General features: G+C 40.4%; 1 protein-coding gene across 1 annotated transcript in view; it reads left to right on the top strand.

Annotated features, from left to right (window-relative positions):
* The first annotated feature begins 3,771 nt into the window (after positions 1-3,771).
* ARHGAP15 (Rho GTPase activating protein 15) overlaps positions 3,772-25,231 on the top strand; it is a 332,236-nt gene continuing 310,776 nt past the window's right edge. The window contains exons 1-2 of the mRNA XM_027890674.1: positions 3,772-3,860; positions 20,946-21,125. Coding sequence (XP_027746475.1) covers positions 20,961-21,125 — 165 coding nt within the window. The 5' untranslated portion in view covers positions 3,772-3,860; positions 20,946-20,960. The remainder of the gene's footprint in view (positions 3,861-20,945; positions 21,126-25,231) is intronic.

Below are 25,231 nucleotides of genomic sequence, written 5' to 3'. Positions count from 1 at the left end.
GGGGAAAAATCAGCTCAGATTAAAGAGGTTTTGGAAGACGATACCAGAATGTTTATAATGCACGTTATGGCTGAGAGGGCTGTGGGAATTTAGCCATTACTGTATATTTACATTGACATTTACATTCAGGCTCCTACATAATGAGCATTTACAGCCCAAGCAGGTAATATTAGAGGCTGCTGTTGGACTATAAGCTATTGGAGCTGTTATACAGCCACATGCATGGCCTTCTCAATACATAAGAATGTGCTTCTAGAAACATTTTTGCTGGGATTAAATATTCAAAGCCCCTGCAGCATAAAAATAACAGCTACTGAATGGACATCAGTTCTCTGAGCAAATGATTGCTCTGAGGAAGAATATGAATTACTGGCCATACAGAGAAAGTTCTTTATTCTCCTTTTTAATTTAAATATTCTAAAACCTACTACAAATATGAAAAATGCCATTTCTCTAGTGAAGAATGTGGGAAATAATTCATTATTTTTTCATTATCCAAGGCCAGGATGGATGGGACTTGGAGCAACCTGGGCTGGTGGAACGTGATCCCACCCACGGCAGGGGGTTGGAATGAGATGATCTCTAAGGTCCCTTCCAATCCAAACCATTCTATGATTCCATGATTGTCCCACATAATCTTCTAATTTCCGAGGGTTTTTCCCAGTGAAGTGCAAAGTTCTGAAACTTTAGCTATTTTCATTAATCAAAAAATTATCTTCTCCTGAACCCAGCTATTGGATGCACAATTGTTCTTCCAGGCTTGTGCTGTCAGGTTTGTATTGTCTATTTTGGCTTGATTTAACCACTGAATTAGATTTGCTACTGGGTGTCTGCTATACAAGCCAGACTACAGGCTGACTGCCAGTCATCACAACAGAGAACTAGGCAAAAAGATAAAAAAAAAAGTCGAGTTCTTTTCCCCCTCAGGAGACTACTAGTCCAGAACAGGTCTGAGAATCGCTGTTCAAGCACCTGAGGAAGCTTATGGTACTTCTTGAATTTATTACAACAGAGTTGGTAGCAGTTGCTCGGCATTCAGCACCCTCAGTCAACAGTGATTTTTTAAAAACTGCTTTTCCAGCCTTAATTCCCTGTTCTCTGAGGTATGAGATGTGGAAATCTGGATGTTCACCAGCTTGATGACATGTCTCATAAGCAATGACGCCATGAGTCACTGAAATAGGGACAAGAATCAGAGCTTCAGAAATGATGCTCCATCTTTAACTTGCACAGCAAACACACAAGGATCAAACCTATTGAGCAGCAATCTGCAATCTGCTCCAGGTAGTGCCTATGCAGGTTCTGTTTCCTTCCTGTTTAGTTGTACTTAGATTAAATCATCTCTTAGGTTTTGTTAAAATGGCTTTTTTTTTTTTTTAATTTTTTTTTTTTTACATCTAAAGTATTTTCAGCCTTTCAGAGATCGCACAGGAAGCTTGTGCTGCATAAGTTTGAGCTGTATGCAAAGCTGCCATCCTTTTATAGAATTTTGTCACTGCTGACATACTGTCAAGTGGATGCGAAGGGAATCAGACGCAGGATCCAACTTGACGTGAAATTTTAGGTGTGCAGTGAAAGACATTTTCATGAGAAATGTCACGTCCTCAGTAATCCAGGGTTTGGACAGGGTAACATAGGCAACTTCTGCTGCAGTATTTTACAGGTTTGATGATGGTTTCTTCGCAATTTAGTGACGAAGTTCTGTTGTCCACACTGTTCAAAAATATTTTGTGACTGTAAAAATGCTTTCAATGATTTTATTTGAGAAAAATCTTTTATTTATTTCATATGACAAAAATAGTTGGAACATGCAGTGGTTTTAAAAGAACTAGCAATCAATTAGTATTGCTGCAGGTTCTTGAAGCACTAGCAGGGGTTAGTTTACACAAAAGCACTATTTTGTTTTCTCACCTCCTCACACCTAGGAGAAACAACTCATCACTCTTCATAGACAACATCCACTTTTTTATTCCCAAAGTTCCTCTTCCAAATACATCACTAACATGCAGTGCCTACAAAGAAATTATAGTTTAGACTGGAATAGTGAAGATTAGCTGTTGTGTTGTTCAAACTCTCCTGCCTGTACAGGTGTGCTACCTCTTAGCACATGTAGTGAGTGTTTGGGAAAAAGGAGAGTCAGGGTTCTGGCTTTGAATGGCCTTTTGCAGAACTGGATTTTAGCCATGAAATGGATGTTGTAAAAGTCTCTAAAAAATCAATAGTAAGGATGTGTGTTTCGCTCTGTAGCCCAATAGCTCTGCCATTCCTTCAACAGTTCTATGTTCCCCTTCTTTGCCTCTGTACTCAAGAATTTCTTGAGTCTCTGAAGGTCTTGCTTCCCCAGTGCTTCAGTGAGTGCATGATGTGCTAAAGCTCCTTTCTACAGGACCTTTGTTGCATCTTTTATTTGCTGCAATAGGAAATTGTCTGCCTGAAAATCAGTCCTTTCTTTGCAGCCTTGTAAAATTTGTCAAAATGCCGCTCTAGGTGTTCCCAAGCTCCACTCCAGCCACAGCTCCACCCATTGTTTCTAATCTCCATTAAGATACTTTCACTATCTCCATTATTTCTATTTCCATTTCTCCATGGATTGTTCTGCAGGAATCTTCTTTAGGGCGCCCAGTGACTTTCTTGCTGGACACCTGCATGGATGGAACACATCTTCTTAAGGAACTCCACTGGCATCCCTTGTCAAGAGGATTCATTTTACCTCACTGCTGGGACAAGCCTTTTAATATCAGGTTGGCCATGATTTTCTCAGGTCAGATGGCAACTGTTTGGCTTTTTCTGTGGGAGACAAGCAAAAAAGGTCCCCTTGTTCTACCAAAGCATCACCAGAGAGCTCTTCAGCGTGACCAGCACTGTGATTGTCCTCATACCCACAGCACCACCGCCCTGCCCTGCACGGGAATCCCCACTGCTCCAGGAAGACAAGCCTTTGTCTCACAAATTGACCTAGAAATACTGGGAAGATATTATTGTTCCTTGCTGAAAAAAAGGCCACGGGGCAGTCACTGGTGCAGGCATGTTCAAGGAAGGGGCTTTTCCAGAGCCCCAAAGGCACAGAGCTGCCCCTAAATCCGCAGCTTCTCTGGGTTCCTCCAGCTTGAGAGGGACCATTTCGGTGTGAGATGCTGCAGGAAGTGACGCAGGGCAGCAGCTGCGTGTGCCTGTGCTTCTCCAAGGGCTGCTTCGTGGAGAAGCGTTAAAACAGAAAATCCAAGAAACAGAAGTGTTTGCCCCAGTGACCCCTGCCAGGCAGTAGTTGAGTCATTTTTCTTCATTTTAATAGCAAACTCTCTGACTGTCCCAGACTTGTTACTTTACAAGTCTAACTAACAGTACAGTAAGTGTCCTGTTTACTAAATCTATATTTCAAAATAGCAAAGCAGATTTGTTGCAAGCTATTTATTTCAGTAGTCAAAGGGTTGCATTGAAGGTAAGAAAAGGGAAGTTGTCTTGAAGCTTAGAATTGTAATTCCTTTCAGCATTTCCCTTGAAACCTCATGTTTACCTTCTGCAAAAGCTAACCTTCCCTGTTTGCTGCAATTTTCACGGAGAAACTGCTTTCAGACTTTAAGATTTAGGTTTTTTCTCCCTAAGGAAGAACTTTGTTCTAACCCTGGGTGTAAGTCGCTCACTGGTAAGATGGCTCACTTCTGCTCTTGCAGGAAGTGGTTTTATTTTACTTTTAATTTTTTTTTTCCTGCTTTCTTTCTGTCTTTATGAGCTGTGGGAGATTAACCCAAATGCTGTCTGTAGACATGTGACCTACATGTTTTCCGTTCTTTTGAAATAGTTAAAACTGTTGCTGGTTGATGGCGGTTTGAGATGAGACGACAACGTCCCTGAGGCTGCAGGTAAGGGGCTTTAAATCCTTCTTAATGCAGCTTAGGAAGCCTGTTGCTAAAGATTTTTGAAATGATCATAACTATGTGTATTTTGTACGCATTCAACTCGGATTATTTTAACTCAACAATTATTTCTGTTGGCTTTTGAGAATTTGAAAGCAACAAGCAAAAGTGTAGAGGATGTGAAATGATGTTTTGAATTAGTGCTCAGAATCTAGCAAACCTGTTGCATCCTGTGCAAGAGGGAACTTTATCTGGCTTTCTCCAGCACTTCAAACCACTAACCACTTCTCATATTCCTGCTGGGACAAACTAGTTGTCCCTGAAGGGTAGAAAAGCTGGTGGCACTGGCCAGGAAATGAGATTAGACCACTTTTCCCGGCATTTGCCTTTTCTGCGTGCAGTTTAGCACTGTTTGACTAACTGGTTTCCCTGCTGGTGACCATGAGGGAGGTGATTAGTAGCCATAGATACTGTAAAAGTCACTGAGTGGTAAGGGTGGGTATCTAGTTGACACTTGGTGTTTTTGTCAGAGACTGAAGACATTGATAGAGGGATCTCTTGCCCTGCTCAGGATCAAATACTTTGTACCACTCTATTATTCATCAGTGGCACTGACAGGGACAGGACATGGAGTGGCATAAAGGACTTTGTACACTAAATATCCTCGATTTATCTGTGGGCAGCCACCTGCGTTCCTTGTGGAGCTGTTCAGTGAAGATGCCATGGTTGCACGTTTCCTGAGTGAGGCTGTTTAAATCCAGTCCAATGCCTCCTCTGCCTTGGAGCTGGCCAGAAAAGGGTTGTACATTCTGACTCCTCACTTCACACTTTTCCATCAGAAAAGATCTCTTTGCTTTGCTGTGAGTAGGCAAACAGCTTTATGGCCTGCACAGCTCTGCAAGGAAATAGTAATTTAGGAAGATGTTCAAATAATGCAACAAAACACTTTGATCATGGGCCACATAAAGGAGGGTGAGAATTAGCAGGATTTGTTTTATGGTGAAGATTTGTTTTCCCAGTAATGTATAGTTTGCTGCAAACTTTGTGACTGATAATGTTTGTAACTGATAATGTTATCGTAGCAAGCAACTAGTTTTTCTTCTGGAAGTATGGGTCAGAGTTGAAAGATATCACATGTGGCTCGAAGCTCATTTTGGAATAGTGCATGCTAATTGGAGACAGATTTTAGTGGAATGTTGTAAGATTGCATTTTATATTTTCAGTAGTTTTGGAGGAAAAAAGCTGTCCTGCCTACATACACAAATCAGCACAGACAGGGAAATTGTATAAAGAGAACATGTTCTCTTCCTGTGTTTGTCGTGGTTTTTATGTTTCTACTGCAGTGTCTAAGAGTCATTTGAAATGCATTTTCCACAGAGCTGTGAGATTTGGTGAAGTAGTTTGAATTCTCAGAGATATATTTCTTTATTTTCCCCCTTTCTCTGCAACATACTTCTTTTTGTCCAAGGGAAAGTCATTTAAAAGCAGCATCTCTTGTTCACTTTGCCTCTCAATCCAATTACATCTGTAATGTACATTTGTTCATTTTCATTTCCAAATAGAGCGAACAGCTGAAGCACTCCGTATTTTAAAGCTCCTGCTGTACGTTATTATTGAATTGCAAAAAAAACCCTTTGCTTTATTTGAAAGCACTTGTTGTAGAAACTTCCTTCTGCTTCAACACAAAGATATCCTGGCTTGGAAGAAATGCTCCATGTTCTTCCAACCAAGCTCAAGTGAGCGACCCCCTCGGCTGTCCCTGTCACCAGGGCAGTAAAGGAGGGGGCTGTATCGAGGTCTTGGGCATGTTCCTCCCTACCTGGAGTGAAGCAGGAACCAGAAGCTAAAACGGTGACAGAGGAACGTTTGGATTCCTCTCCTGGTGTTTGGGTGGCACAACACCGCCATCTCCGATGTAGTATCAATCTCAAGAGCTGCACACACCTCTGGTTTGGATTTCTGTGTCTGTTTCTGGTCCAGAAATTTTTACCTCTTTGCAGTGATGAGTTTCAGACCAGGCTCTCAAAGGTAGAGATCTCATTGTGATCTCTAGTGCTGCAGTGAGCTCTAGGCTTTGCCTGTGCCCTCTATAGAATTCAGCTTGGATCTCTGCTAAGCAACTCCATGGACTTTGAGCAGCAGGAAGTGCTGTATTATGCCCTATTTTACTGAGTCACATCAAGATTAGTGAGTTATAGGCAACATCTTCTGACTTTTTTGATACTCACAATGTGTAATTCTGATACTTGCCTGTTTTTCTGGACTTTTGTTAGATGCCTCTGTGCTGTGTCAGCTCAATCAGTGTGAGCTGTTAACCATTTAATGAGCTGTTAAAGCCTGCATGTGGCTAAACACTTCCTCTCGATGCTGAAGACCTCTGTTAGTACTTAGGTGCGTTCTTGAAACGTGGCAGTTGTACAGAACATCCCCTAATCCTGTGTTGGTGTCCTAATTCCTGTTTTGGTGTTGTTTGCACTGATCTCTTTAAAAGACAAAACGAAGCATCACCTGAGCTCCAGCTGAAGGCCTTACATTCCATTTGTTTCATAAAACTTCCACGTGGATACATCAAACCTATTTCTCAGTGCTATGAAGAGAGAAACTGTTTCTGGTGGATACTGTATATATGAAGATGCTTTGACGGTTTTCCTGATTAATTGTTGATAACATGAGTCCTGAAGAAAGCAGATGGGATCAAATTTTCTTCCAGATTTTCCATGATAATTCAAGTGCCGTTCAGAGCATTGCAGCAGATTTCTTTCCCTTGCTACACTCCCTGCAATAAACTGTCCCATTTGCCATCCTGTGGTGGCATCCAACAGCTTTTTGTCACCACCAAACTGATGTAATGACCTCTGAGGCTCAGATTAGGCTGAATGCCCTGCTTCCTTCAGCCTGCTCACAGCAGCCCAGCTCCCTGTTGGGTGTGCGTTTGGGAACCTGGGACCTCAGTCTAGTGTTACCTGCTTCTGAAACCTTCCCTTAAGGTTGGTCTGCTTCAACCAGAAGCCTCAGTGAATCTTAATTTCACTGACAGCTCACTTACCAACATCTGGAGGACAGAGGTGGTTGCTTCTTTGCTGTGCTGGATACTGAGATTGTGCCCCCATGCACTGGACATGCCTCTGTCAGTCTTCCTGTTTTGAGAAATACTATAAAAAGGTTGTTTTGGAGACTCACTACAAAACAAACACTGCTAGCTCTTCATTTACACTGGGACTTCCTCAATTCTGAGCCATTTTTATTTTAAGAGTAAGACCTCTTGTCACAGAGTCTGTGGAGTCACAACATCTTGAAGCTCCTTGATGCTCCTTGGCTTGAGAATTTCCAGGCTGGCTGAAACTGAAGTAAAAGGAATGCAACTGGATTTTTATTAAGGGGACTGTCTGAATGAGCAAATTAGGAATTAATTTTCTGGGCACAGATATTTAGATGTTGCAAACTGGCCATGGGACAAACATAGTCTGTGCTAGATCTCAGGCTGGGGATTCAGCCAGGTCATGCTGGAGCAGATTTTCAGAACATTATTGCCTCATGCTAAAGTCATCTGGGGGTGTTGAGGCCTGACATGTGTAAAAGTGAGTCCAGTTTGTGGAAACTAAAAACCAAAATTCACAGGTACTTGAAAATTTTGACTTTTTTCTCTTCATTTGTCTGTATTTTCATTCAGCTCGCTTAGCATGAGAAAGAAATGTTTTAAGAATTAAATGGGGAAGGTATCAGAGGGTTAAACAGATATTGGTATTCTCCAAACTATCTTCTAAACTACTGTGTGTATGTGCAAGTTGCATTAACTCAAAAAGTGCATGGATACTTACTGAAGCATTCCTTCAAAAAATTAACTAAGAATGTTTGATACTGCTATGGTTGGTGCTTTAGGGTTGTTTAAGACCCAATATAACTCTTCCTGCCATTTGAGATTGACAGGTATTAAATCATTCACTTGTAGTTAAGCTGGGTATTGTGGGTTTGTACTGTGATTTTCATGAATATTTCTTTCAAAGCCTGTGACATTTATACTAAAAAGGCACAGTCCTCAAACAGATGAACTTGAAGGGACTTCTAATTCCTTCTCCAAGACATCCCTCAGTTTTCAGTACAACTGAAACCTGATAAGAGGGGAGGGGGAGACGAGGAGGAAGGAAAAGCAGAAGTGAATGTGGCTTAGAGCTGAAGAGATGTGCTTCAAGTACGTGCTTGCTCTCTGTTTTGGATTTCTTTTCCTGCCCCACCCTGAGCAAAGCCACCACTGCGTTTGGTGCTGAACCAGATACCAGTTACCGAAGCTGCTCCTGGGCAGAGCACAGGGCTGAGCACCTGAACTTGTTTGTTTGCTGCTCAGGATGTTACTAAACTCCCTTCCTTTGTGGGGGAGGAAGGAAATGACAGAGATATCTTGTGAAGGCAGTTCTGGAGCTCTGTCACCAAGAGAGTCACCTCAGTGACTGGTGGGTCTGCCACCAGCCTGCTGGATGTCAGGATGCTCTCAGATTTCTGGTGTCTCCACTGCAGCTGGGGCTCAGGAGGCTGCTGGGACAACCAGGTGCCTGCTTGGGACAGTGGGGTTGGAAGCCCAGCCCACATGGTGATGTTGGCCAGAACCAAACACACACACACACAATGCAGGAGAACCTGGGCACCCACAGCAAACACCAGCAGAAGCCTCCCTGGGCTCTCTCAAACAAAAGGCATTTCTAGCATATAGTTTTGCTACGAGTGAATTGATGTTTTCCACGGGGAAAGTGTTACCTCAGACTTTCCAGCTGTGCTCTGGCACATGCTGCCATTTGTGTGTCGGTCTGAGTAGTGCTGAGGTTTGATCTAGAGAGGTTAATGTTTCTATTATCAGCAGTACTTTCCATGCTTGGTTAATTTATTAGGAAAAAAAAAAAAAAAGCAAAGTATAGTAACTAGTAGTGACGAGTAATCAAATTCTAGTGATGATTTTTAGATTTAGGATTAATCCATTTAGCATTAATACACCCACTCTTCTTGAAGTGACAAAGAAAACAGAAGCAGCCCCAGTGGAAGTATGTCAGTTCCTCCTCCTTCATTAAGGACCCTGGAAAAAGCAAGTAGTGCCCCAAATTTTTGCAGAGGCTTAGAGGGACTGGTGTCTTCAACCCATTCTTGAATTTCCTTTGGAATTTCCAACACTGGCTCTGGGCTGAGTAGGATGCAGTCATACAGACATGAGACATTCAGAATTCTTACACAGAGTTTGGATTTGAAAATTCTTTTCTGCGTTTAATTTTCCTCCAAAGTTTGTGTCTTTTGCAAAACCTTTCCCAGAGTGTGAGTAACAGAAGAGAGGGAATCTATTAAGATGTTGAACAAAAAATGCATAAAATAAAAGAAGTTAAATGTAACTATTTCTTACCAGATTTGTACCGTGCACCAAGATTCAGATGTTTAGGGAATAATGTTGATGCAGTGTGAGGGCATTTTAACTCAGGTATGTAGGTCTGCAAAGGTTTATTTGAGCTGAGTGAAGCGAGTTCATCCAGCAAGGGATTTGAGGAGTCCACCAGCTCTGCATGTTGCCATACTACTTCATAAACCCACAGTCGATGGAAAATGTAATGCTCATTGAGCATTTCTGGTTTTAATAAGGTTGGGGGCAGATGAATGGCTGTGACTCTCCTCACTGTGCCTGTTGGTGTTCACATGTGGATCCTGCTGCTGTTGCTGCTGACTTTTACTGCTCCTACCAAGTGTAGCACGTCTGTGGTGGGACTGGGGGTACAGGTGGTTGTGGCCTCCTGGCCTGCAGAAAGTGTGTGTACGAGGTTTTTAACAGAGCCTATGCTCCAAATTCTTGCATAATCAAAGAGATCATGGTGGGGTGTGGAACTACTCGATCATTAAGGTCCCTTCCAACCCAAAGCATTCTATGATTCTGTTGCAGTTTTGGCACCACGACACCATTGGTGTTTCCCTGCTATGAAATGGAGACATCTTAGCTGCACGATGTGATACCAGATACTATCACATAAAACAAGGGCTTTTGTCTTTTCTCTCTGCTTTGCCACGTGGTGCTGGCGAGCAGCATGGTGGGGTAGACACTCCTGATGCCTCGAGCTCTGTTCTGGGCCCTGGCAGCGGTGCCTGGTGCACAAAGAAAACTGGGGGCCCCAGAAAACGCCGAAGAGGGGCTTGCTCAAAGCAAACCACAAAGAATTTCCCCTTCTAGTTCCTGCTACAGCTTAAAAGTTTTCTCCTAGAGCTGTAGGTGCCATCTCTGCTGCATTTCGCAGCAGCGTCTCTTAGAAGTGCAGCACCAGGAGCTCTGCAAAGGAGAGTGGAGATGGAGTGTGGGAACAGATTAAAAAGTGTCTGGAGGCTTTTTTTTCCCTCCCTCAGATGGGAAGTGGGAGCAGCGAGAAGAAGTAAAGGGAGCAGCTGCAGGATCACAGCACAAAAACTGCTGCAGAAATATATGATGGAAGATTGAGAGAGGGTAGGAGGGACTGTTTCATGTGCACAGCACGGGGAGTGGAACATCATCCCTGGGAGTGGGAGGGAGGAGGTTTCACTGTCTGGATAAGGGACAAGCCTCTTGTTGAAGACACTATTGAGGCAGGCAGTGTCAAAAAAAATTTATTGTAAGTTTTAAGTAAATAAGTGATAGTTTTTAAAATCTTAGAAGATTTATAGCCTTTGCTATTCAATAAACTCAGTATTTCAGTTTGACAGCCATGTCTTCTATAGGATGATGGGTGTATGGAACTGCCAAATGGAATAAGACATAGCAGATATGCATTTAAACTTCTAAGTTTAGGAACTCTGAGACACTCTAAGAGGTTAAAACTGCTGTTGCTACTTCACCAAAGGCTTTACAGAACTCAAGGAGGCATTTTTGCTAGTGAAGGGGATGGTGCTGCTACAGGAACTAAGGACCAGAGAGCGAACTGAGGCTTGACTTACAACTGCTCCAAGTGTTCAGTAGTGCCCAAGTAACTGAGAGGTAGAGTGGGATAAAACTTGTCTGTAGTTTTATGCAGTGATGAAAGTGAGGCCCTTTCACTCCCCTGAATCAACCAGTGGTGGATGTGCTTGTGCACAAATGGGCTGTAACATCCTACACAAACTGACCTTATAACTTCTTTTTACAGCCCCAGCCAAACTGAATCCAAAATTTCTGATGGTAATGCTCTGAAATTTAGAACTTATATGAAGTTTGTTCCTTTGGCTGTTTGCAGCAGGCCTTCAGATGTTAAAAAAAATATTTTTTCTGGTACATCAGTTTGCCTTGTGGTACCAACTCTTCTACTTCTCCAGAGAGTTTGGGATATTCCAAAATTACCATCACCACATGTCTAGTTCAGGTAAGCATGGAAAGCTTGATGAATATCCAAATCTCTGTGAGGAGAAGTTCTGCAAAAATTGAGCTGGAAGTATTTCAAGCAGCCTTACTCTGAAATTTCTGTCACTTCTGCTTCTGCTTGTATCTGTAAATACTGCAAGAATAACCTTTCCCATAGTATCTCATCACTTCAGATCTGGCAACATTAAAAGTAACAACACTTTTCTGAACATTTAGGGTATAGGAACAGATTTCTTTCAAGCACCGGGGAAAATTTGTGATTCTTATGTGATCTTCCTAGAGAAAACATTGGATCTTTTTTTTTTCTTTTTTTTTTTTTTTTTTTTTTTTTTTTTTTTTTTTTTTTTTTTTTTTTTTTTTTTTTTTTTTTTTTTTTTTTTTAATTCAGAATTAGGCAGCTTTAAACTAAAATGTTACCATGCAACAAGCATCATATGCAGATGTAAAATGAGTTTAGGCTGGTCAGTCTTACCTGAGGTGGTTGGAAAGCTGTGACTCTGCTCTTTACTTGTCTTTAATATATAAACCCACAGAAGAAAACAAGCAGGTAGAAGGAAATTATCTTTTCGTCATGTGTAGGTCAGGCCAGGAACAACCAAGCATTCTCCTCTAGCACTTATTAGGTCTTATTTAGTGTTAAATCTATTAAATTCTTAGAATCATAAGAAGTTACTAAGTTTGCTGCTGTAAACAAGTTGCTGACGTTGGTCTAATGTCTAAACCATTCTAGTCCTGTTACCCCTGCTATTCAGTGTAGTGGGATGCATTAAAAGTGCTGAGTTTTGGATGATATTCACAGTTTGTTTGGTTAATACTGTGTGTACAACCAATATTCTTCATCTAAAGGATTGCAGTCTAGCTTGCACAGCATGGAAAATAGAAGCAGGTGTCATGGATCAGATGCACTCCAGAAAGGAACAAAACGCAGTGCCAGCAGGAAGACCTAGAAGTAGCAGGTTTTTTTTTATTTTCCCAGGCATGTTCTTTTACATATTCAACTGAATTTATACTATGGACAAATGTTCCCAGAATATATGCAGGCCAAATTGCACACAAAAGGATACTTCTGAGCTTCAAGTTCCACTCAAAAGTGAGGTATTAAATTGACATGGGAGTGGTGAAAACAGACCCCATCATGTTATCCCATATGATATACTGGGACAGAGGAACTTTGGAAACAACTGTTACCTTTCCTGAGACCTTCACGTGTAACATAATTAAGAAACTAAGGGATGCAAGAAGAGACATGACCACATGCAGTCACTTGCTGACTTGAAGATGCTCTTTTACCCTGTTATGCGTGTTTTTGTTGTTTTCAGTAATATCCCCAAGATACTTCCTAGCAAGTTTTCTTTGTGTAGACAGCAGGTCACAGAGAATCACAGGATTAGAGCTGTTGGATCTGTAGCCATTAAATGTGGATGTGAAAAGTTTGTCACTGTGTCTGCAAAACTTTGGAATAGTAACTCTCTTCTACTCTTTTTTCTTTCTGATTCTTAAGCCATTTCCATCCAGATAGGAAAGCATTTCCAGGCATAGCATGTCTCTGCCTTACAGGGTACAAGTAGCTTTTCCCAGTCCCTGTTTTTCTTTTTCATCTATCCTGCTGTTTTCAAAGGGCTGTGCATAGCAGATAACAGACTCTGGGGCTCTTAGCTATCATCTTCTACAAAATTTCAGAACCCAAAGGAGGACTTTAGGTCCCTCTTTGAATCCTCGATGATATTAATTGCCAGTCCAGCACAGGTACATAAATTTTGTCTCTTCGTGTTTCTCTAATCCAGTCCTTGAGACAAATCAAGCAACAGTTTGTAAAGATTAATAATATTTCTACTGAATATATCTGGATATTTTTCTGCCATTTGCCAGAAAGTGGGACTCAGTATCAGCCTTCTATTATTTTAATTTATACTTTTAACTTTTTGACTGTTTGAGGTGCTACTACTACTTGTTGAGGAAATAGAAAAAACCTGCAGTCAATCTTCATAGCAGAAAACCACTTATATTTTTGTTGCATTTGTCAATGGACAGGAAATCACTAAACTGTAACAATCTGTGAGGTATTGTGGGGTGTAGACTGTGCTCATGTGAGTCTGTGACGCGCTGTAAGTAGAGAATCACTTATTTCTGGTATGTGTGGTAACTATCAGGAATGAGAAATGAAGCACTGCATTTTAACACTTTAATTCTTAGGAGCAGAGTAATCAAAACAAACTTTCATACCTTCCTAGACCCAAAATTAAACAACATCGTTACTGCTGTACGAGGGTGAAAGTCTGTGCCCCTCCCTCTCGTTACAAAGTGCATTTCCATGCCTGCTCTCAGTGCTCTGCTTTTCCTCCTCAACTGTGCTTGATGTTGCTGTTGCTTTGCTTTAATTCCATGAGCTTCAGCAGGTTCACTGGGAACCTGAGATCAGGATCAGCCTTTAAGTCTGGAACTGCCTGTGCTGCACTGCACAAACTAGGAAGATATTCTTTAATATGATAACACACTTTGTCCCTACTGGATATTAAGCTGGTACAGGAGATTTCAGTTGTGAGAATTGTGTTGTTGTAAAATATAGCCCTCTCCTAATATAAGAGAATAAACCAAAAAAGGCTGAAGTGGTCATCATATCGAGGATTCTGTTAAAATCTCAAAGATAAAAGGTTTTTCAGCTTAAAGAGTTGTTTAATGCTTTACTGTTGTATTGAGCTACTACCTGTGTGGTCTGCTGAGCGATAGGACAAGAGGAAACAGCCTCAAGTTGTGCCAGGGGAGCTTTAAATTACATATTAGGGAAAATTCTTTCACTGAAAGGGTGGTCAGGCATTTTGGAACAGGCTGTCCAGGGAAGTGGTGGAATCCCCATTCCTGGAAGTGTTCAAAAAACATGTAGATGTGATGCTTGGGGACATTGGTTTAGTGATGGACCTGGCAGTCCTGGGTTTCAACAGATGATGTTAGAGGTATTTTCCAAGCTCAGTTATTCTATGATTCTATGATTTGGGTCAAGCTGTGTCAAGAAATCTACCTTTAGGTGCATCCTATGTAGACACTGAATTATATATCTCAGAGCACAAAAAATTGTGAATGATGGTTTGAGCAGCTTATGCCTCACATGGTAACAGAGAAATTCTGGACAGTAAGATATGGCTACAAATAAATCAGGAAAAATGATTTACTCTTCTCTTTGACCACAGGAGAGAGATGGATAACTGTACATGTAAATTAAAGTTGCCTGAAGAACTTGTAGGCTGTTTCTGCTTTTATTTGCAGAAAGTCCACAAGTAGTGGGTTAGAAAAGAGTGACTACAAAGCTAGCTTTTAGACACGAGGTAAGATGACCTGTGATCCTTGCTCTGTGTGTTGTCTGCTCTGAAAGACACCACCAAAAGTCTAATATGGCTGCAACAGGTAAAAAAAAAAAATTAAAAGGGAATGTCATAATTAAGGCTGATGAGCTTTTGCAGGAGTCAGGATCCATCAACTCAGTGATGAGTTTGCTATTTTGGGTCATAAGGGAAACTGAGCTGTTGAGTTTAGGGCATTTAACACAGCAGACTGAACTCAGCACTAAATTCTTGTTTATTGTCTATTTGATATAAACAGACAAAACTGGAGTTAAGACCCAGGCAGTGGTGAAGTTGTGTCATCCCTGATCACGTAATTTATTTAAAGATAGGACTAATGGTTGAAATTAACTCACTTCCTAAGTACATGACAATTATTTTGCAAAAGAAAAGCCATAGCAATGTTACATCTGCTCTGTATTTTCATTACAGTGGGTTTTTCTGTTTTTCCAGTGCTCAGATAAACTGGCTTCAGGACACTTCTGGGCACCAGCCCAGGACACCGTATCCCTCAGCAGCCTTTGCTGTTTGTGTCCATGCCCTGGGCACAGTGGAGTGACGTGTTTGCTGTGAGAGCAGCTCGGTGGGGATGGCTAAAGAAAATAAAGACACAGCAGAGTGCAGATAAGAACAATTGAAAAAAAGAAAGCTATGAGGCAGTTTACTTGCTATCCCCTCTCTTTACCTACAGCTTTTTCATCTGTCCCCCTTTATTTCCATCAGTGTGTGTCGGAGCACTTGCTGCCCCAAGCTGTGCTTCAGCAGAGATGACAGAGAGTGCAGCAGAGGCCAAGAGCAAAACACAACAGCAGAAGTATCTACGTAGGTGTGCTGGTTTCAAACATTTCTTTCACAGACACAGCAACACGTTGTCCTCAACAGGAGTGCTCTGACTCACCACGTGTGTGGCGTTCTCTTGGTTTTGTTTTTTTTTTTTCAGTTGTTAACTGTAACTTCCTTTTCCCTCTGAATGGTTTTGCAGCCTCACAGTTCGAGTGGGGTGGTGAACCTGGTGCTGATTTTTATTCTTCTGTGATGTTGTTGCATTAGGTTTTGTGGATTCTCTTTGTGTACAGCATTCTCTCCAGCAAAGGAGTTAAATTAGTCAGTGCAACAGGATTAACTTGAGTTTTGCAGTGTTTTCACACTGCTATGCTGAGCACTTTCATTATGCTTCTGACTTGATAATGGTGCATAAGTCACGGGGAGAAAAGGTGGAAGAAATGAAATATTATTTTGATAAATACTGAAAAATATATACAATATTTTTAATCTCATAATCCTGAATAACAAATGCAAGAAATTATATTCATTACAGATTTTTTTTCCCCTTTTTTTGGAGAAAAGTGCTTTTTACAACTGCTTCATCATAGAATCCTAGAATGGTGTGGATCGGAGGGGACCTTAAAAACCATCTCATTCCAACTCCCTGCTGTGGGCAGGAACACCTTCCACTACCCCAGGTTGCTCCAAGCTCCGTCCAACCTGGCCTTGGACACTTCCAGGGATAGGGCAGCCACAGCTTCTCTGGTACAAGATGCTGATGAATTAACATTTCCATTCTGATTTTTGCTGTATGTAGCTATAGGAGGTGTAGGCACAGCTCAAGCCAAAATTTGGAACTACTGCTATCCTCTTGTTTCTTAAGAATTAAAAATTGTAGAAAATCTGTATAGTGACTTTGCCAGTACAGCACCAAAACTCAGCAAAGAAAATTTTTGACTAATACTGGTCAGTCCACTCATTATAGGATCAGTTTCTGGACAGAAAAAAATGTATAAAATGAATTAAAATGCTGATAAATGCAATATGAAACCCATTCTAGGCCCATGAGCTGCTCTAGGAGGGCAACACTTACTGTGAGACAGAAACCATAATTAGGCTACTGAAGACATAAGAATGGCAGCAAGATGAGCTGTCTTCATTTTTTCAAAAATCTAAAAAGTATATTTTTCCATTTTTTCATGGAAACTACAAATAGCAAAGGGAGGGTTTGTTTCGGTTTTCACTGGGAAGTTAACAATTTTATTGTGTTTCCTTTGTCATCTTCTTTCTCTTTTTGAAAAGACAGAAAAGACTTTTTCTTCCTCAAACAAAAAAGAGAAGTAACTGACATATTTTCAGTGTTATCAAACATCACGATTTTGTGAAAGCACTACTTTTAAAAGAAACATCGCAGAAAATCTTCTTGAGAATAGTTTTGGCAAGATCCAGTACTTTGTAAGACTGAGATCTGATCTTCACAATTTGCTGTGTTACTCTCTCAACCTGGGCTTGATTCGCAGAAGTGGGATGGCCTTGCTGCGTCTGTGGATTTACATCTGCAATAACTTTTCTGTTTTTCACCTCTGTAACACCTGTGTTTGAAAGTCAACTGTATATTTAGAAATTGGGGTTTTAGGATTTTCTGGGATCCTCTCAGAGCATCCCAAACACATGGAACAATCTGTGGGAAAAGTGACTGCAAGGGTTGACCACTGAGGCTGCAAATTTTATTTAAGGTATGAATTTCTTCTTCCTTCAAAGAGGGCTTTTGACCTCCTGAGGTACCTCTGAAAGCATCTGGCTCTGTAGGACTGAAGTTCTTTTGCTTCCATAGCCAGAAAGATGATTTTATCCCCTCAGCTCGGTGGTGTTTCTTGCCCAGTCAGAAAGCTGATCTACTCATTCCCCAGAAATCAAAGTTCTCCTTTCTCATACCCAATGTAACCTCTTTTACCCACTCTATGAATCAGTTTTCTCTTCCTGCATCATCCATCCAACCTCATGTCAAGCATTTTTCTTGTCCCTCGCTCTTTCTCGCCCTTTTCCAACCTATCTGTAGGACTGAAGTTCTTTTGCTTCCATAGCCAGAAAGATGATTTTATCCCCTCAGCTCGGTGGTGTTTCTTGCCCAATCAGAAAGCTGATCTACCCATTCCCCAGAAATCAAAGTTCTCCTTTCTCATACCCAGTGTAACCTCTTTTACCCACTCTATGAATCAGTTTTCTCTTCCTGCATCATCCATCCAACCTCATGTCAAGCATTTTTCTTGTCCCTCGCTCTTTCTCGCCCTTTTCCAACCTATCCCTTTAGTTACACAGCGCCCCAAAACAGGTACTTCCAAGAGGAATTTTCAGTGTGTTCCCTTACCCCTCTTCTCTTATGTCAATGCCTCAAAGTTGTGCTGTCCCTTTGCTCCAGAAACCCCATAAACAACAAGGAGGAGAGGGCAGAAAAGTCTGTCTTGGTTTAATGGCTTTCTCCAACAAATCAACCATAGGAGGTTTTGAAACTAAAATTTATATTCAGATGCTAACTATTTGCCAAAAGGCAAATTAGCTAATTGTGTAACGAACACGGAATGCCTCACAAGCAATTGCACAGGGTTTGGCAGCTCTGCCATCCAAAGGAAGTGAAATGAATTCCCCTGCAAAACCTGCCCAAATTTGGCTCTGTTGCTGCTATTAACAGTTTGGAAGCACCACCACATAAAAACAGAAGATAGGACCCTTTTTGTGTTTTCTGTCAATATCTTCTGTTTCCCAATGATCTTCCCCTCTGTTATTTTTAAAAAAATTAAAAAAAAAAAAAAAAATCAGGGCAGTGTGTGAGGATTACCAAATTCTTCTTGCAAATGCAAATGTGATGCTGTTGCATTTGTGGAGCTCATATTCAGGGTGCCATCTACTGGCATGTAGGGCTGGTGACTCTGTCTGGAGTCTGAATGGAGTTTGGACAACAGAGAATTCCTACCTGAAAATCCTAAGGGAGCAACTTTTTTGACTTGTACCTTTCTTTCATAGTCTGCAAGACCTCCTTCATATCCTGCAGGATCTTACTCTTTTTACACTGAGACAAATATGGTGGAAATGTTCAGATTTGGTTTTTTGGTTCTTTTCATTTATGGTGGTTTCTGTAATTTTGGTACTCAAGAAAGTCGCCTTATAATACTCTGATGTGTGCAAATTAGTTTCAATTTTCAGGAAAATTACCTAAGGTTCAATGAGATTACAGTTTAAACTTTCAGGAGTCTTTGCAGACCTGTCATTTACTGGCTGTGTTCCTACTTGAGATCCAGGGGATGACTTTGTCACACTATTAAACTTTTTTATAGCACATCATGTACTGGCAACACCAGACAGAGAGTACCTAATTAAAACTCATGATGCTCCCAAAAAGGGATACATCGGAGTTTTATAGGTGGGAGATTTCAGAAGAAAATCTGAGTGATGTGCTCCAGCCAAACATTGGATCTGTGACAGAGCCAGTGTTGCTCTCGTCTCTCGAGTCTGATCAGCTCTCCAGCCTGGAGCCTACTGAAAATCTGTTGAGAAGCAATTTTGATTTGATACCAACATGAAATACAAAACGGTTTGACTCTCCAAGTTTAGGAGGAGGAAAAAAAAAAAACATTTCCCTCTTAGAGCAGCTGCAGTCTTTACTGCCAAAATGGCAGAGTGTCCCTGTGACATGGATTTGGGTGCTGACTGCTCTGAAGGGTGATGAGGGGTGTCTTTTGGGGGGGGAGAACACATAGTGCTGTCCACCAAAGGACCATGCAGAGTTTTCTCCAGTATCATACGCCAGCTCTGCAGCAATAATGCATGCTCCTGAGTAACAGGACACAGCTTTGATCTAATTTTTCTCATGAGGGGTTCAACTTCTGTGATTCTTGAGTAACTGATTCAATGAAGGAAACAGCCAGTGGGTGTAAGCTTTACTTTTTCTGTTACTAAATTCAGTGTTTCTGTCATGACACACACATCGTGTTGAGTGAGTAATGGCTGATATTAAAATGCTTTCTTCTTATTATTTCTCTCTTCAAGAGTGCTGTGATTCCTCTTGTTTCCATATATCTGGCTGAATGAGTTTAAATTCCCCTGAAGGTCCCTGCTTGTGTCAGAGGTGTTGGAACTATATGATCTTTAAGGTCTCTTCTTATCCAGACTAGTCTGTGATTCTATGAAAAACCTTCTGAACATGGTCCTGGGAAACCATCTCTGGGTGGTCCTGCTGGAGCAGAGGGGTTGGAACAAATGACCTACTGAGGTCTCCTCCAACCTCAGTCATTCTGACCTCATGACCCCTCATTATCATCCTCTGCATCTGAGGCAGTTTCCTGTAAGGAATGGTTTTATCAGTGCCAGGAGAGGTTGAACCTATGGGAATTGTGTCCTTCTAACCTATGGGAATTGTGTCCTTCTAACCTATGGGAATTGTGTCCTTCTGTCCTGCCCAGAGACAAGCGGCACAGCTCCTCGTCTCTCTCCCAGCTTCACACCAGGACCGTATCCTCTTCTGCTCCCGTGCCCTCACTGCAATGGGCTTTCTTGAAATCAGGGAATTTAATCTTTTAGAGTCTTCAGAGGTTGGGGGGATGTTGCTAAAATAGTTGTGCTCTTTGACCCATTTGAAAAATGCTAATTTTTCCACAGTTTATATTATAACTGTACTTAATGGATTTCCATTTCCCTGGCTCCATAGATAGGAAACCAGGTATTTCAGCTTATGTAGTATCTCTTCCTTACACATTTTCTTGTGAGGTTCCATAAAACCATAAAGAGCCAGTTTTCTTGTGACTCTTAGCATATTACTTTACTCATGATTTACATATAGTAGTAGTTCCAGGGTGAACAAGGGGGAAGGAAAAAAGAGCAGGTGTTGTAGATCGATGTATTGATGTTTTGTACAGGAAATATGAAGCAACTTTTCCTTATGAAAAATATTTGGGGACATTGAATCGCTAAAATGGAGTTTGATGAGTTGTTCTAACACCAAAACTGGAGGTTGAACAGCAGCACTGCTGGAGACTGTGGCCATTCTAAGTTCTCCCCCAATCCCTCCAAGGGCTCAAGAGTTGATGTGTTCCACCATTTCTCCATCTCAAATTTTAGAAATGGATAGAGAAACAAAAATCCCACCTGTGCAGTCGAAGAATTGTAAAAACCAAGGGAAATTCTATTAGCTCTACGTTTGAATCTGACTCTAGTAGGGTTGCAGTGTGGCCCTGAGATGCACTTGTAGCACGAACGTGTGGAACTGTGGAGGTAAGATATGTTAATTGGCTTCACAGCGTGTCGTTTTCTTTTGCAAGATGTAAAATGTGTCGTGTGAGCAGGGCCAAAGACAAAGCGTAGTGGCTGCCAGCTGGACGTGACAGAGGCTTGCAGGGAGATTACACCATGGAGGAGAATGGCTTTTGAGATAAGGATAATCTTTTACATAAACTAACTCTTCCAAGGCAGTTTGGATGTGTGAGTGATAAGGACAATAATAAAAACTACAGGCTGACGCAGCTGATAGTTATCCTGGTGTTCAAAGATGATCAAGATCTTGCCAGCGAGATAACTCAGCTTCTTCTGCTGAATACAGTGACAGAGAACTGGCATTGATACACTTTTGTATGAAGAGTTCCCAGACTAATGCTCTTGTTTTGTGTTGTTCAGGTCAACCCAGTAACCATGGAAAGGTCTTCAACTTCCGATACAGCCTCTGAAAAGCCTAATCCTTCCCACCACAGTACGGGGGCTGTTCAAATGAGGATCAAAAATGCCAACAGTCACCACGATAGACTGAGCCAAAGCAAATCTATGATTCTGTCTGACAATTTGAAAGTCGCCGAGCCTGTAAGTAAAAACACCTCTAATATTTTCTGAGTCTTCCAACTTTTAAAAATCTACTGAATTGTCTCACGTGTGTTAAGATATTGGTTTTGTGATCATCCCTTGAAAGGAGATATTTAAAGTCACTAATATGTTTTTAGGAGTATGGCCAGGTACTGGAATAACAATTTTCCTTCAGTGAAAGGCAGAATTTGGCTTTGGTGGCCATGATCATAACATCTACTCAGCACTTCTACTCTCAGTTGAAACTCAGTTGCTTAAGTAAGACTGCTGTAGAGAGTAGTGCTTACAGTGCCAGATATATGTCAGGGTTTCTCAAAAGGCAGACTTTAAAAACAGACAAAAGAAAATGCAAATTTCAGCCCTGCAAATAAATAACAACTTTGTAACAAAAATAGGTCTTGTTTTAAGGTTGAATGAATTGTACAAAAATCAGACACTGAACTTATTGTTTCAATAGTTGACAGAGTTGAAGGAGTTGAGTCATTTTTTACCCATTATCATTTTTTTCTTTTTTTTTTAAATTAAATAGTTAGTGATGAACTCTATTGCCAGTTGTGTCCCTGCCCCTGTACTCCTTCTGAGCTACTAAACAAACTGATTGGTATGAGTCTCCCCTGGTTAATTTTCTTTCATAATGGTGGCAACTTGCAGCTGAGGCCATATGATGTTACAAAATTATTTATGCAATGCTAGCCACTTTTTGGACTCCAGATCCATTTTGTTCTCAGAGAATGCAAATGAGGGAGAAAACTCTGTTAGCTGGGGACAGAGTCCCAGGTCTCAGTCACTCCTCACAACCGTGCCAACCATTACTTTTTTGTTTTGTTGATGTAATGGATTCCTATGAAACATTCAGCTTTCTGACAAAGTTATGAAATGGAGGAACACTACAAGACCTTCCACATTTTCTTCCCTTTTTACTCAGTATTCAGACTTATTTAGAAATATGTTACTCTACTCATTAATTTCTCTGGTATAACAACCCATTTCACCTTATATTTTGGGAGAGAAAAATCTGGTTAGATCTTAGCAGCTGATAACATACTCCATTTAAATTATAGCCTTTGCCTCAGATATGCTGAACATGTTTACTCCTTTTATCTGACGTGAAATGTTCCTCCACCACAAACCTGCAACACGGCTTATAATAATTTACTGGGAATACTGTACTGTATTATGAGGAAGAACTGTACCTTTGAAAAAGTTTAAAAGTTAAGTATATTTAATGATGCCTAACATTTTATTGGCTGTGTTTAACAAAAGGCACTAGGCTGCAGTTGTTTTTGACAAGCATGAAAACATCACAGCATGAGACTGCAAAAGGAATTATGTAGAGAAATTACAAGTGATCCATCTCTCAATGAATTATCCACCTCAATAGCCTGCAGAACTCAGCTACCAATTAACACCTACTTTATTACATGTTGGGATGTACTTAATAACTTTCATGTGTTTATGCACTATTACCTTGACTGATGCCTCTTGTACAATTAGGCATAATTGGCATATCAATATGCAAAAGTTAAAAGGATTAACCCTCTTAAAACTAATGAGCATTTCTGTATCCAGCTGCTAAATGAGACAAAATTAGCATTTTTCACTTTTGGGCAGGATTTTATCATGCAGTTTCTCATTGTTGATATTACCTTGTTACATAACTTTAGTTTGGGGGATAGTATGCTGGACTGTTACAGAGCAAGGGCTCTAAAAAGTTAAATTAGACATAAATATTCAGTGCTGCATTCCAATAACCATAGCAGGTACAATATATATGCATTGGCTGGGAGCTGAAAAGTTGCTTTGTGTTACATTTGTTTAGTAGCTAATTATATAAAAGCGGAATTTTACCGAGTATATGTCATTTTACCAAGCAAACTTGGCTCTGGGATAATAGACTGAAAGCTTGCCATGCTACTAATTTCCTTTTCTATTTCCATTCTTTTCATCTCTTTTTGCCATGCAGAATTTTCTGACTGGATATTGACAGACTGAAAGTGCTTGGGCGTATTTACTCGAATAAGCCTCTTAAAGTTGTTTGCTAACGCCCAAAGTAAAAGCAAAATTCCTGCCCATCCAAACATTTTCAAATACAGGCTTTAAATGCAGCGAGATTTAAAAGAGCAGGGAAATATCAGTTGTGTGTATCAGCCCTGTGCTGACATGCCTGTGCGTGTGACTGGTAAAGGATTTTGGGAAAAGTAATGGAGGGGAGTATTTTCTCTCCATCCAAGTGTCTTGAAAAAGAAAGATCCAAGTGATACACAGACACACACACACACACATATATACATATATAAATTTAATAATATTGCTTTAAAATTTGAGACAGTCTTCTCCATTGTACCTCTACATGCAGTCTTCACTCTTCCATTTAAAGGCACACCGATCCCTGCTAAAAGATACCAATATATCAATCAACACTAATAATTCTGTGCTAAAAGATAAATTTGTCCTGATCTATTTGGAAATTTTATGTTTTCATGGTCTGCCTTTAGATGATGAATATAGTCTATGAGGTATCCATTGATTATGCTTATTTTCTATTTTTCATTGACTGAATATTTTTGTCCTATTATTGGAAATATTTTTCTTTTGAAAACCTAGAAACAGCTGAATAAAGGACTCCATATTACTCTTTCACTGTCCATATTTAGTGTGTTGCAGTGTACTCTGTTCTACTAATAAATGGGTCAAATCCTTTTTATTCAACTTATGCAAAAACTACCTACTTTAGTGGATTAAGGCAATCAGCATTTGGCACATATTGAACAGTCAATAGAAATATAGTTTTCTAAAACATATTCAGAAAAAAAAATAAAATAAATGCCCACTCTGGACAATAAAGGGCAAAAACCCAAACACAAAAGTAGAAAGACGACTGGCGATTTATAGAGGAGAAAATACCTAATTTTCTCTCAGGGATTTGCTGTATTCTCAAGCATTTGCTGTGGTGCTTGTCAGCACACCTGGGGCTATACTTCTGAAGGTGGACAGATTATTTTCTGTAGCGTGACAAAGAAGGATGTGCATCATACACCAGTAGGGCCATATGCACTTGAGCACTTTATAGTGGTGCGGATGCAAATGTGGGATGCCCGACCTAAACCGTGCCAGAGATTCTTGGGTGTTTATGTTAATCATTCTGATGGAAACGCTTGAGCCTTGTGCAAAGGTTGAAATTGGTGTTAATGTAGAGTTTAAAGAACACAAATCACGAAGCTGGACACAGACTGTGGCAAGAGTGGGCTCTTTCTGTGCTTAATGGTAGCGTCTGAACTAGCAGTGTAAATGAATATTTGCTATTTTCGTGTGTTAAACCCCAGGGAAGTGCATTTTGCTTCATTCAGAACAATTTCAAACAATGAAATGTCTTTTTTATTGGTGTCTATATTAAGAATTAGAACCTATTTACACATTCCAAAATGTTAATGTATTAGAGCTTTCTCTGATTAGGTTAAACAAACTGGTAGGTTTATTTATCTCTCTAATACATTATCAGAGAAACAGGAAGCAATCTTCTTTTGTTTCTTACTCCTGTGATCATAGAACACTTGCCAAAGTTATGGCTAGCCAAAAAGACAGAAATAAATTTGCTAAAAATATAAGCCTTCTGTTTAGCAGAGTTTTTGAGCCATATTTTGAAATTGCAGGGCTTGTACGTGTTTACTTCAAATCAAGCTTATAGTCAGGTTTGAGGCTTTGTTTGTATAGATTGTCCTGAAGTAGATCCTGATATTTAATTAAAATGACACTAAATCACATTGAATTGATAAGACTTGGCATCTCAAACAAAGGTAATTGCCCGTATTGGTTTTGTACAAAAATAGAGCTGCTTGGAAAATGTGCAGCCAACACAGACTGTCAACTCCATTTATAGATCAATATGTGAAAACCATTGATCAGGCAGGCATGTGTAACAGTAACACTTTGCATTTATTTGTTGTTTTTATACCACGTTAAGGCTTACAGGATTATCGGCTTCCAAAATATTTTGACTTCCTTGTAAATATGTTATCTGTTTAATGTTAATTACAAGACAGTCTCCAGCCCTCTTTTCGAGTATTTTCAGTTTCATTGCTATGGGTAGTTTTAGCTGAAAAAGGGAT

This window comes from Empidonax traillii, unplaced genomic scaffold (genome assembly GCF_003031625.1).
Source record: "Empidonax traillii isolate 1590-97213 ecotype Southwest subspecies unplaced genomic scaffold, ASM303162v1 scaffold294:size1087701, whole genome shotgun sequence".
Lineage (NCBI taxonomy): Eukaryota > Metazoa > Chordata > Aves > Passeriformes > Tyrannidae > Empidonax > Empidonax traillii.
The sequence above is the reverse complement of the archived record's forward strand: the minus strand, read 5'-3'. Positions and strand labels throughout refer to the sequence as shown.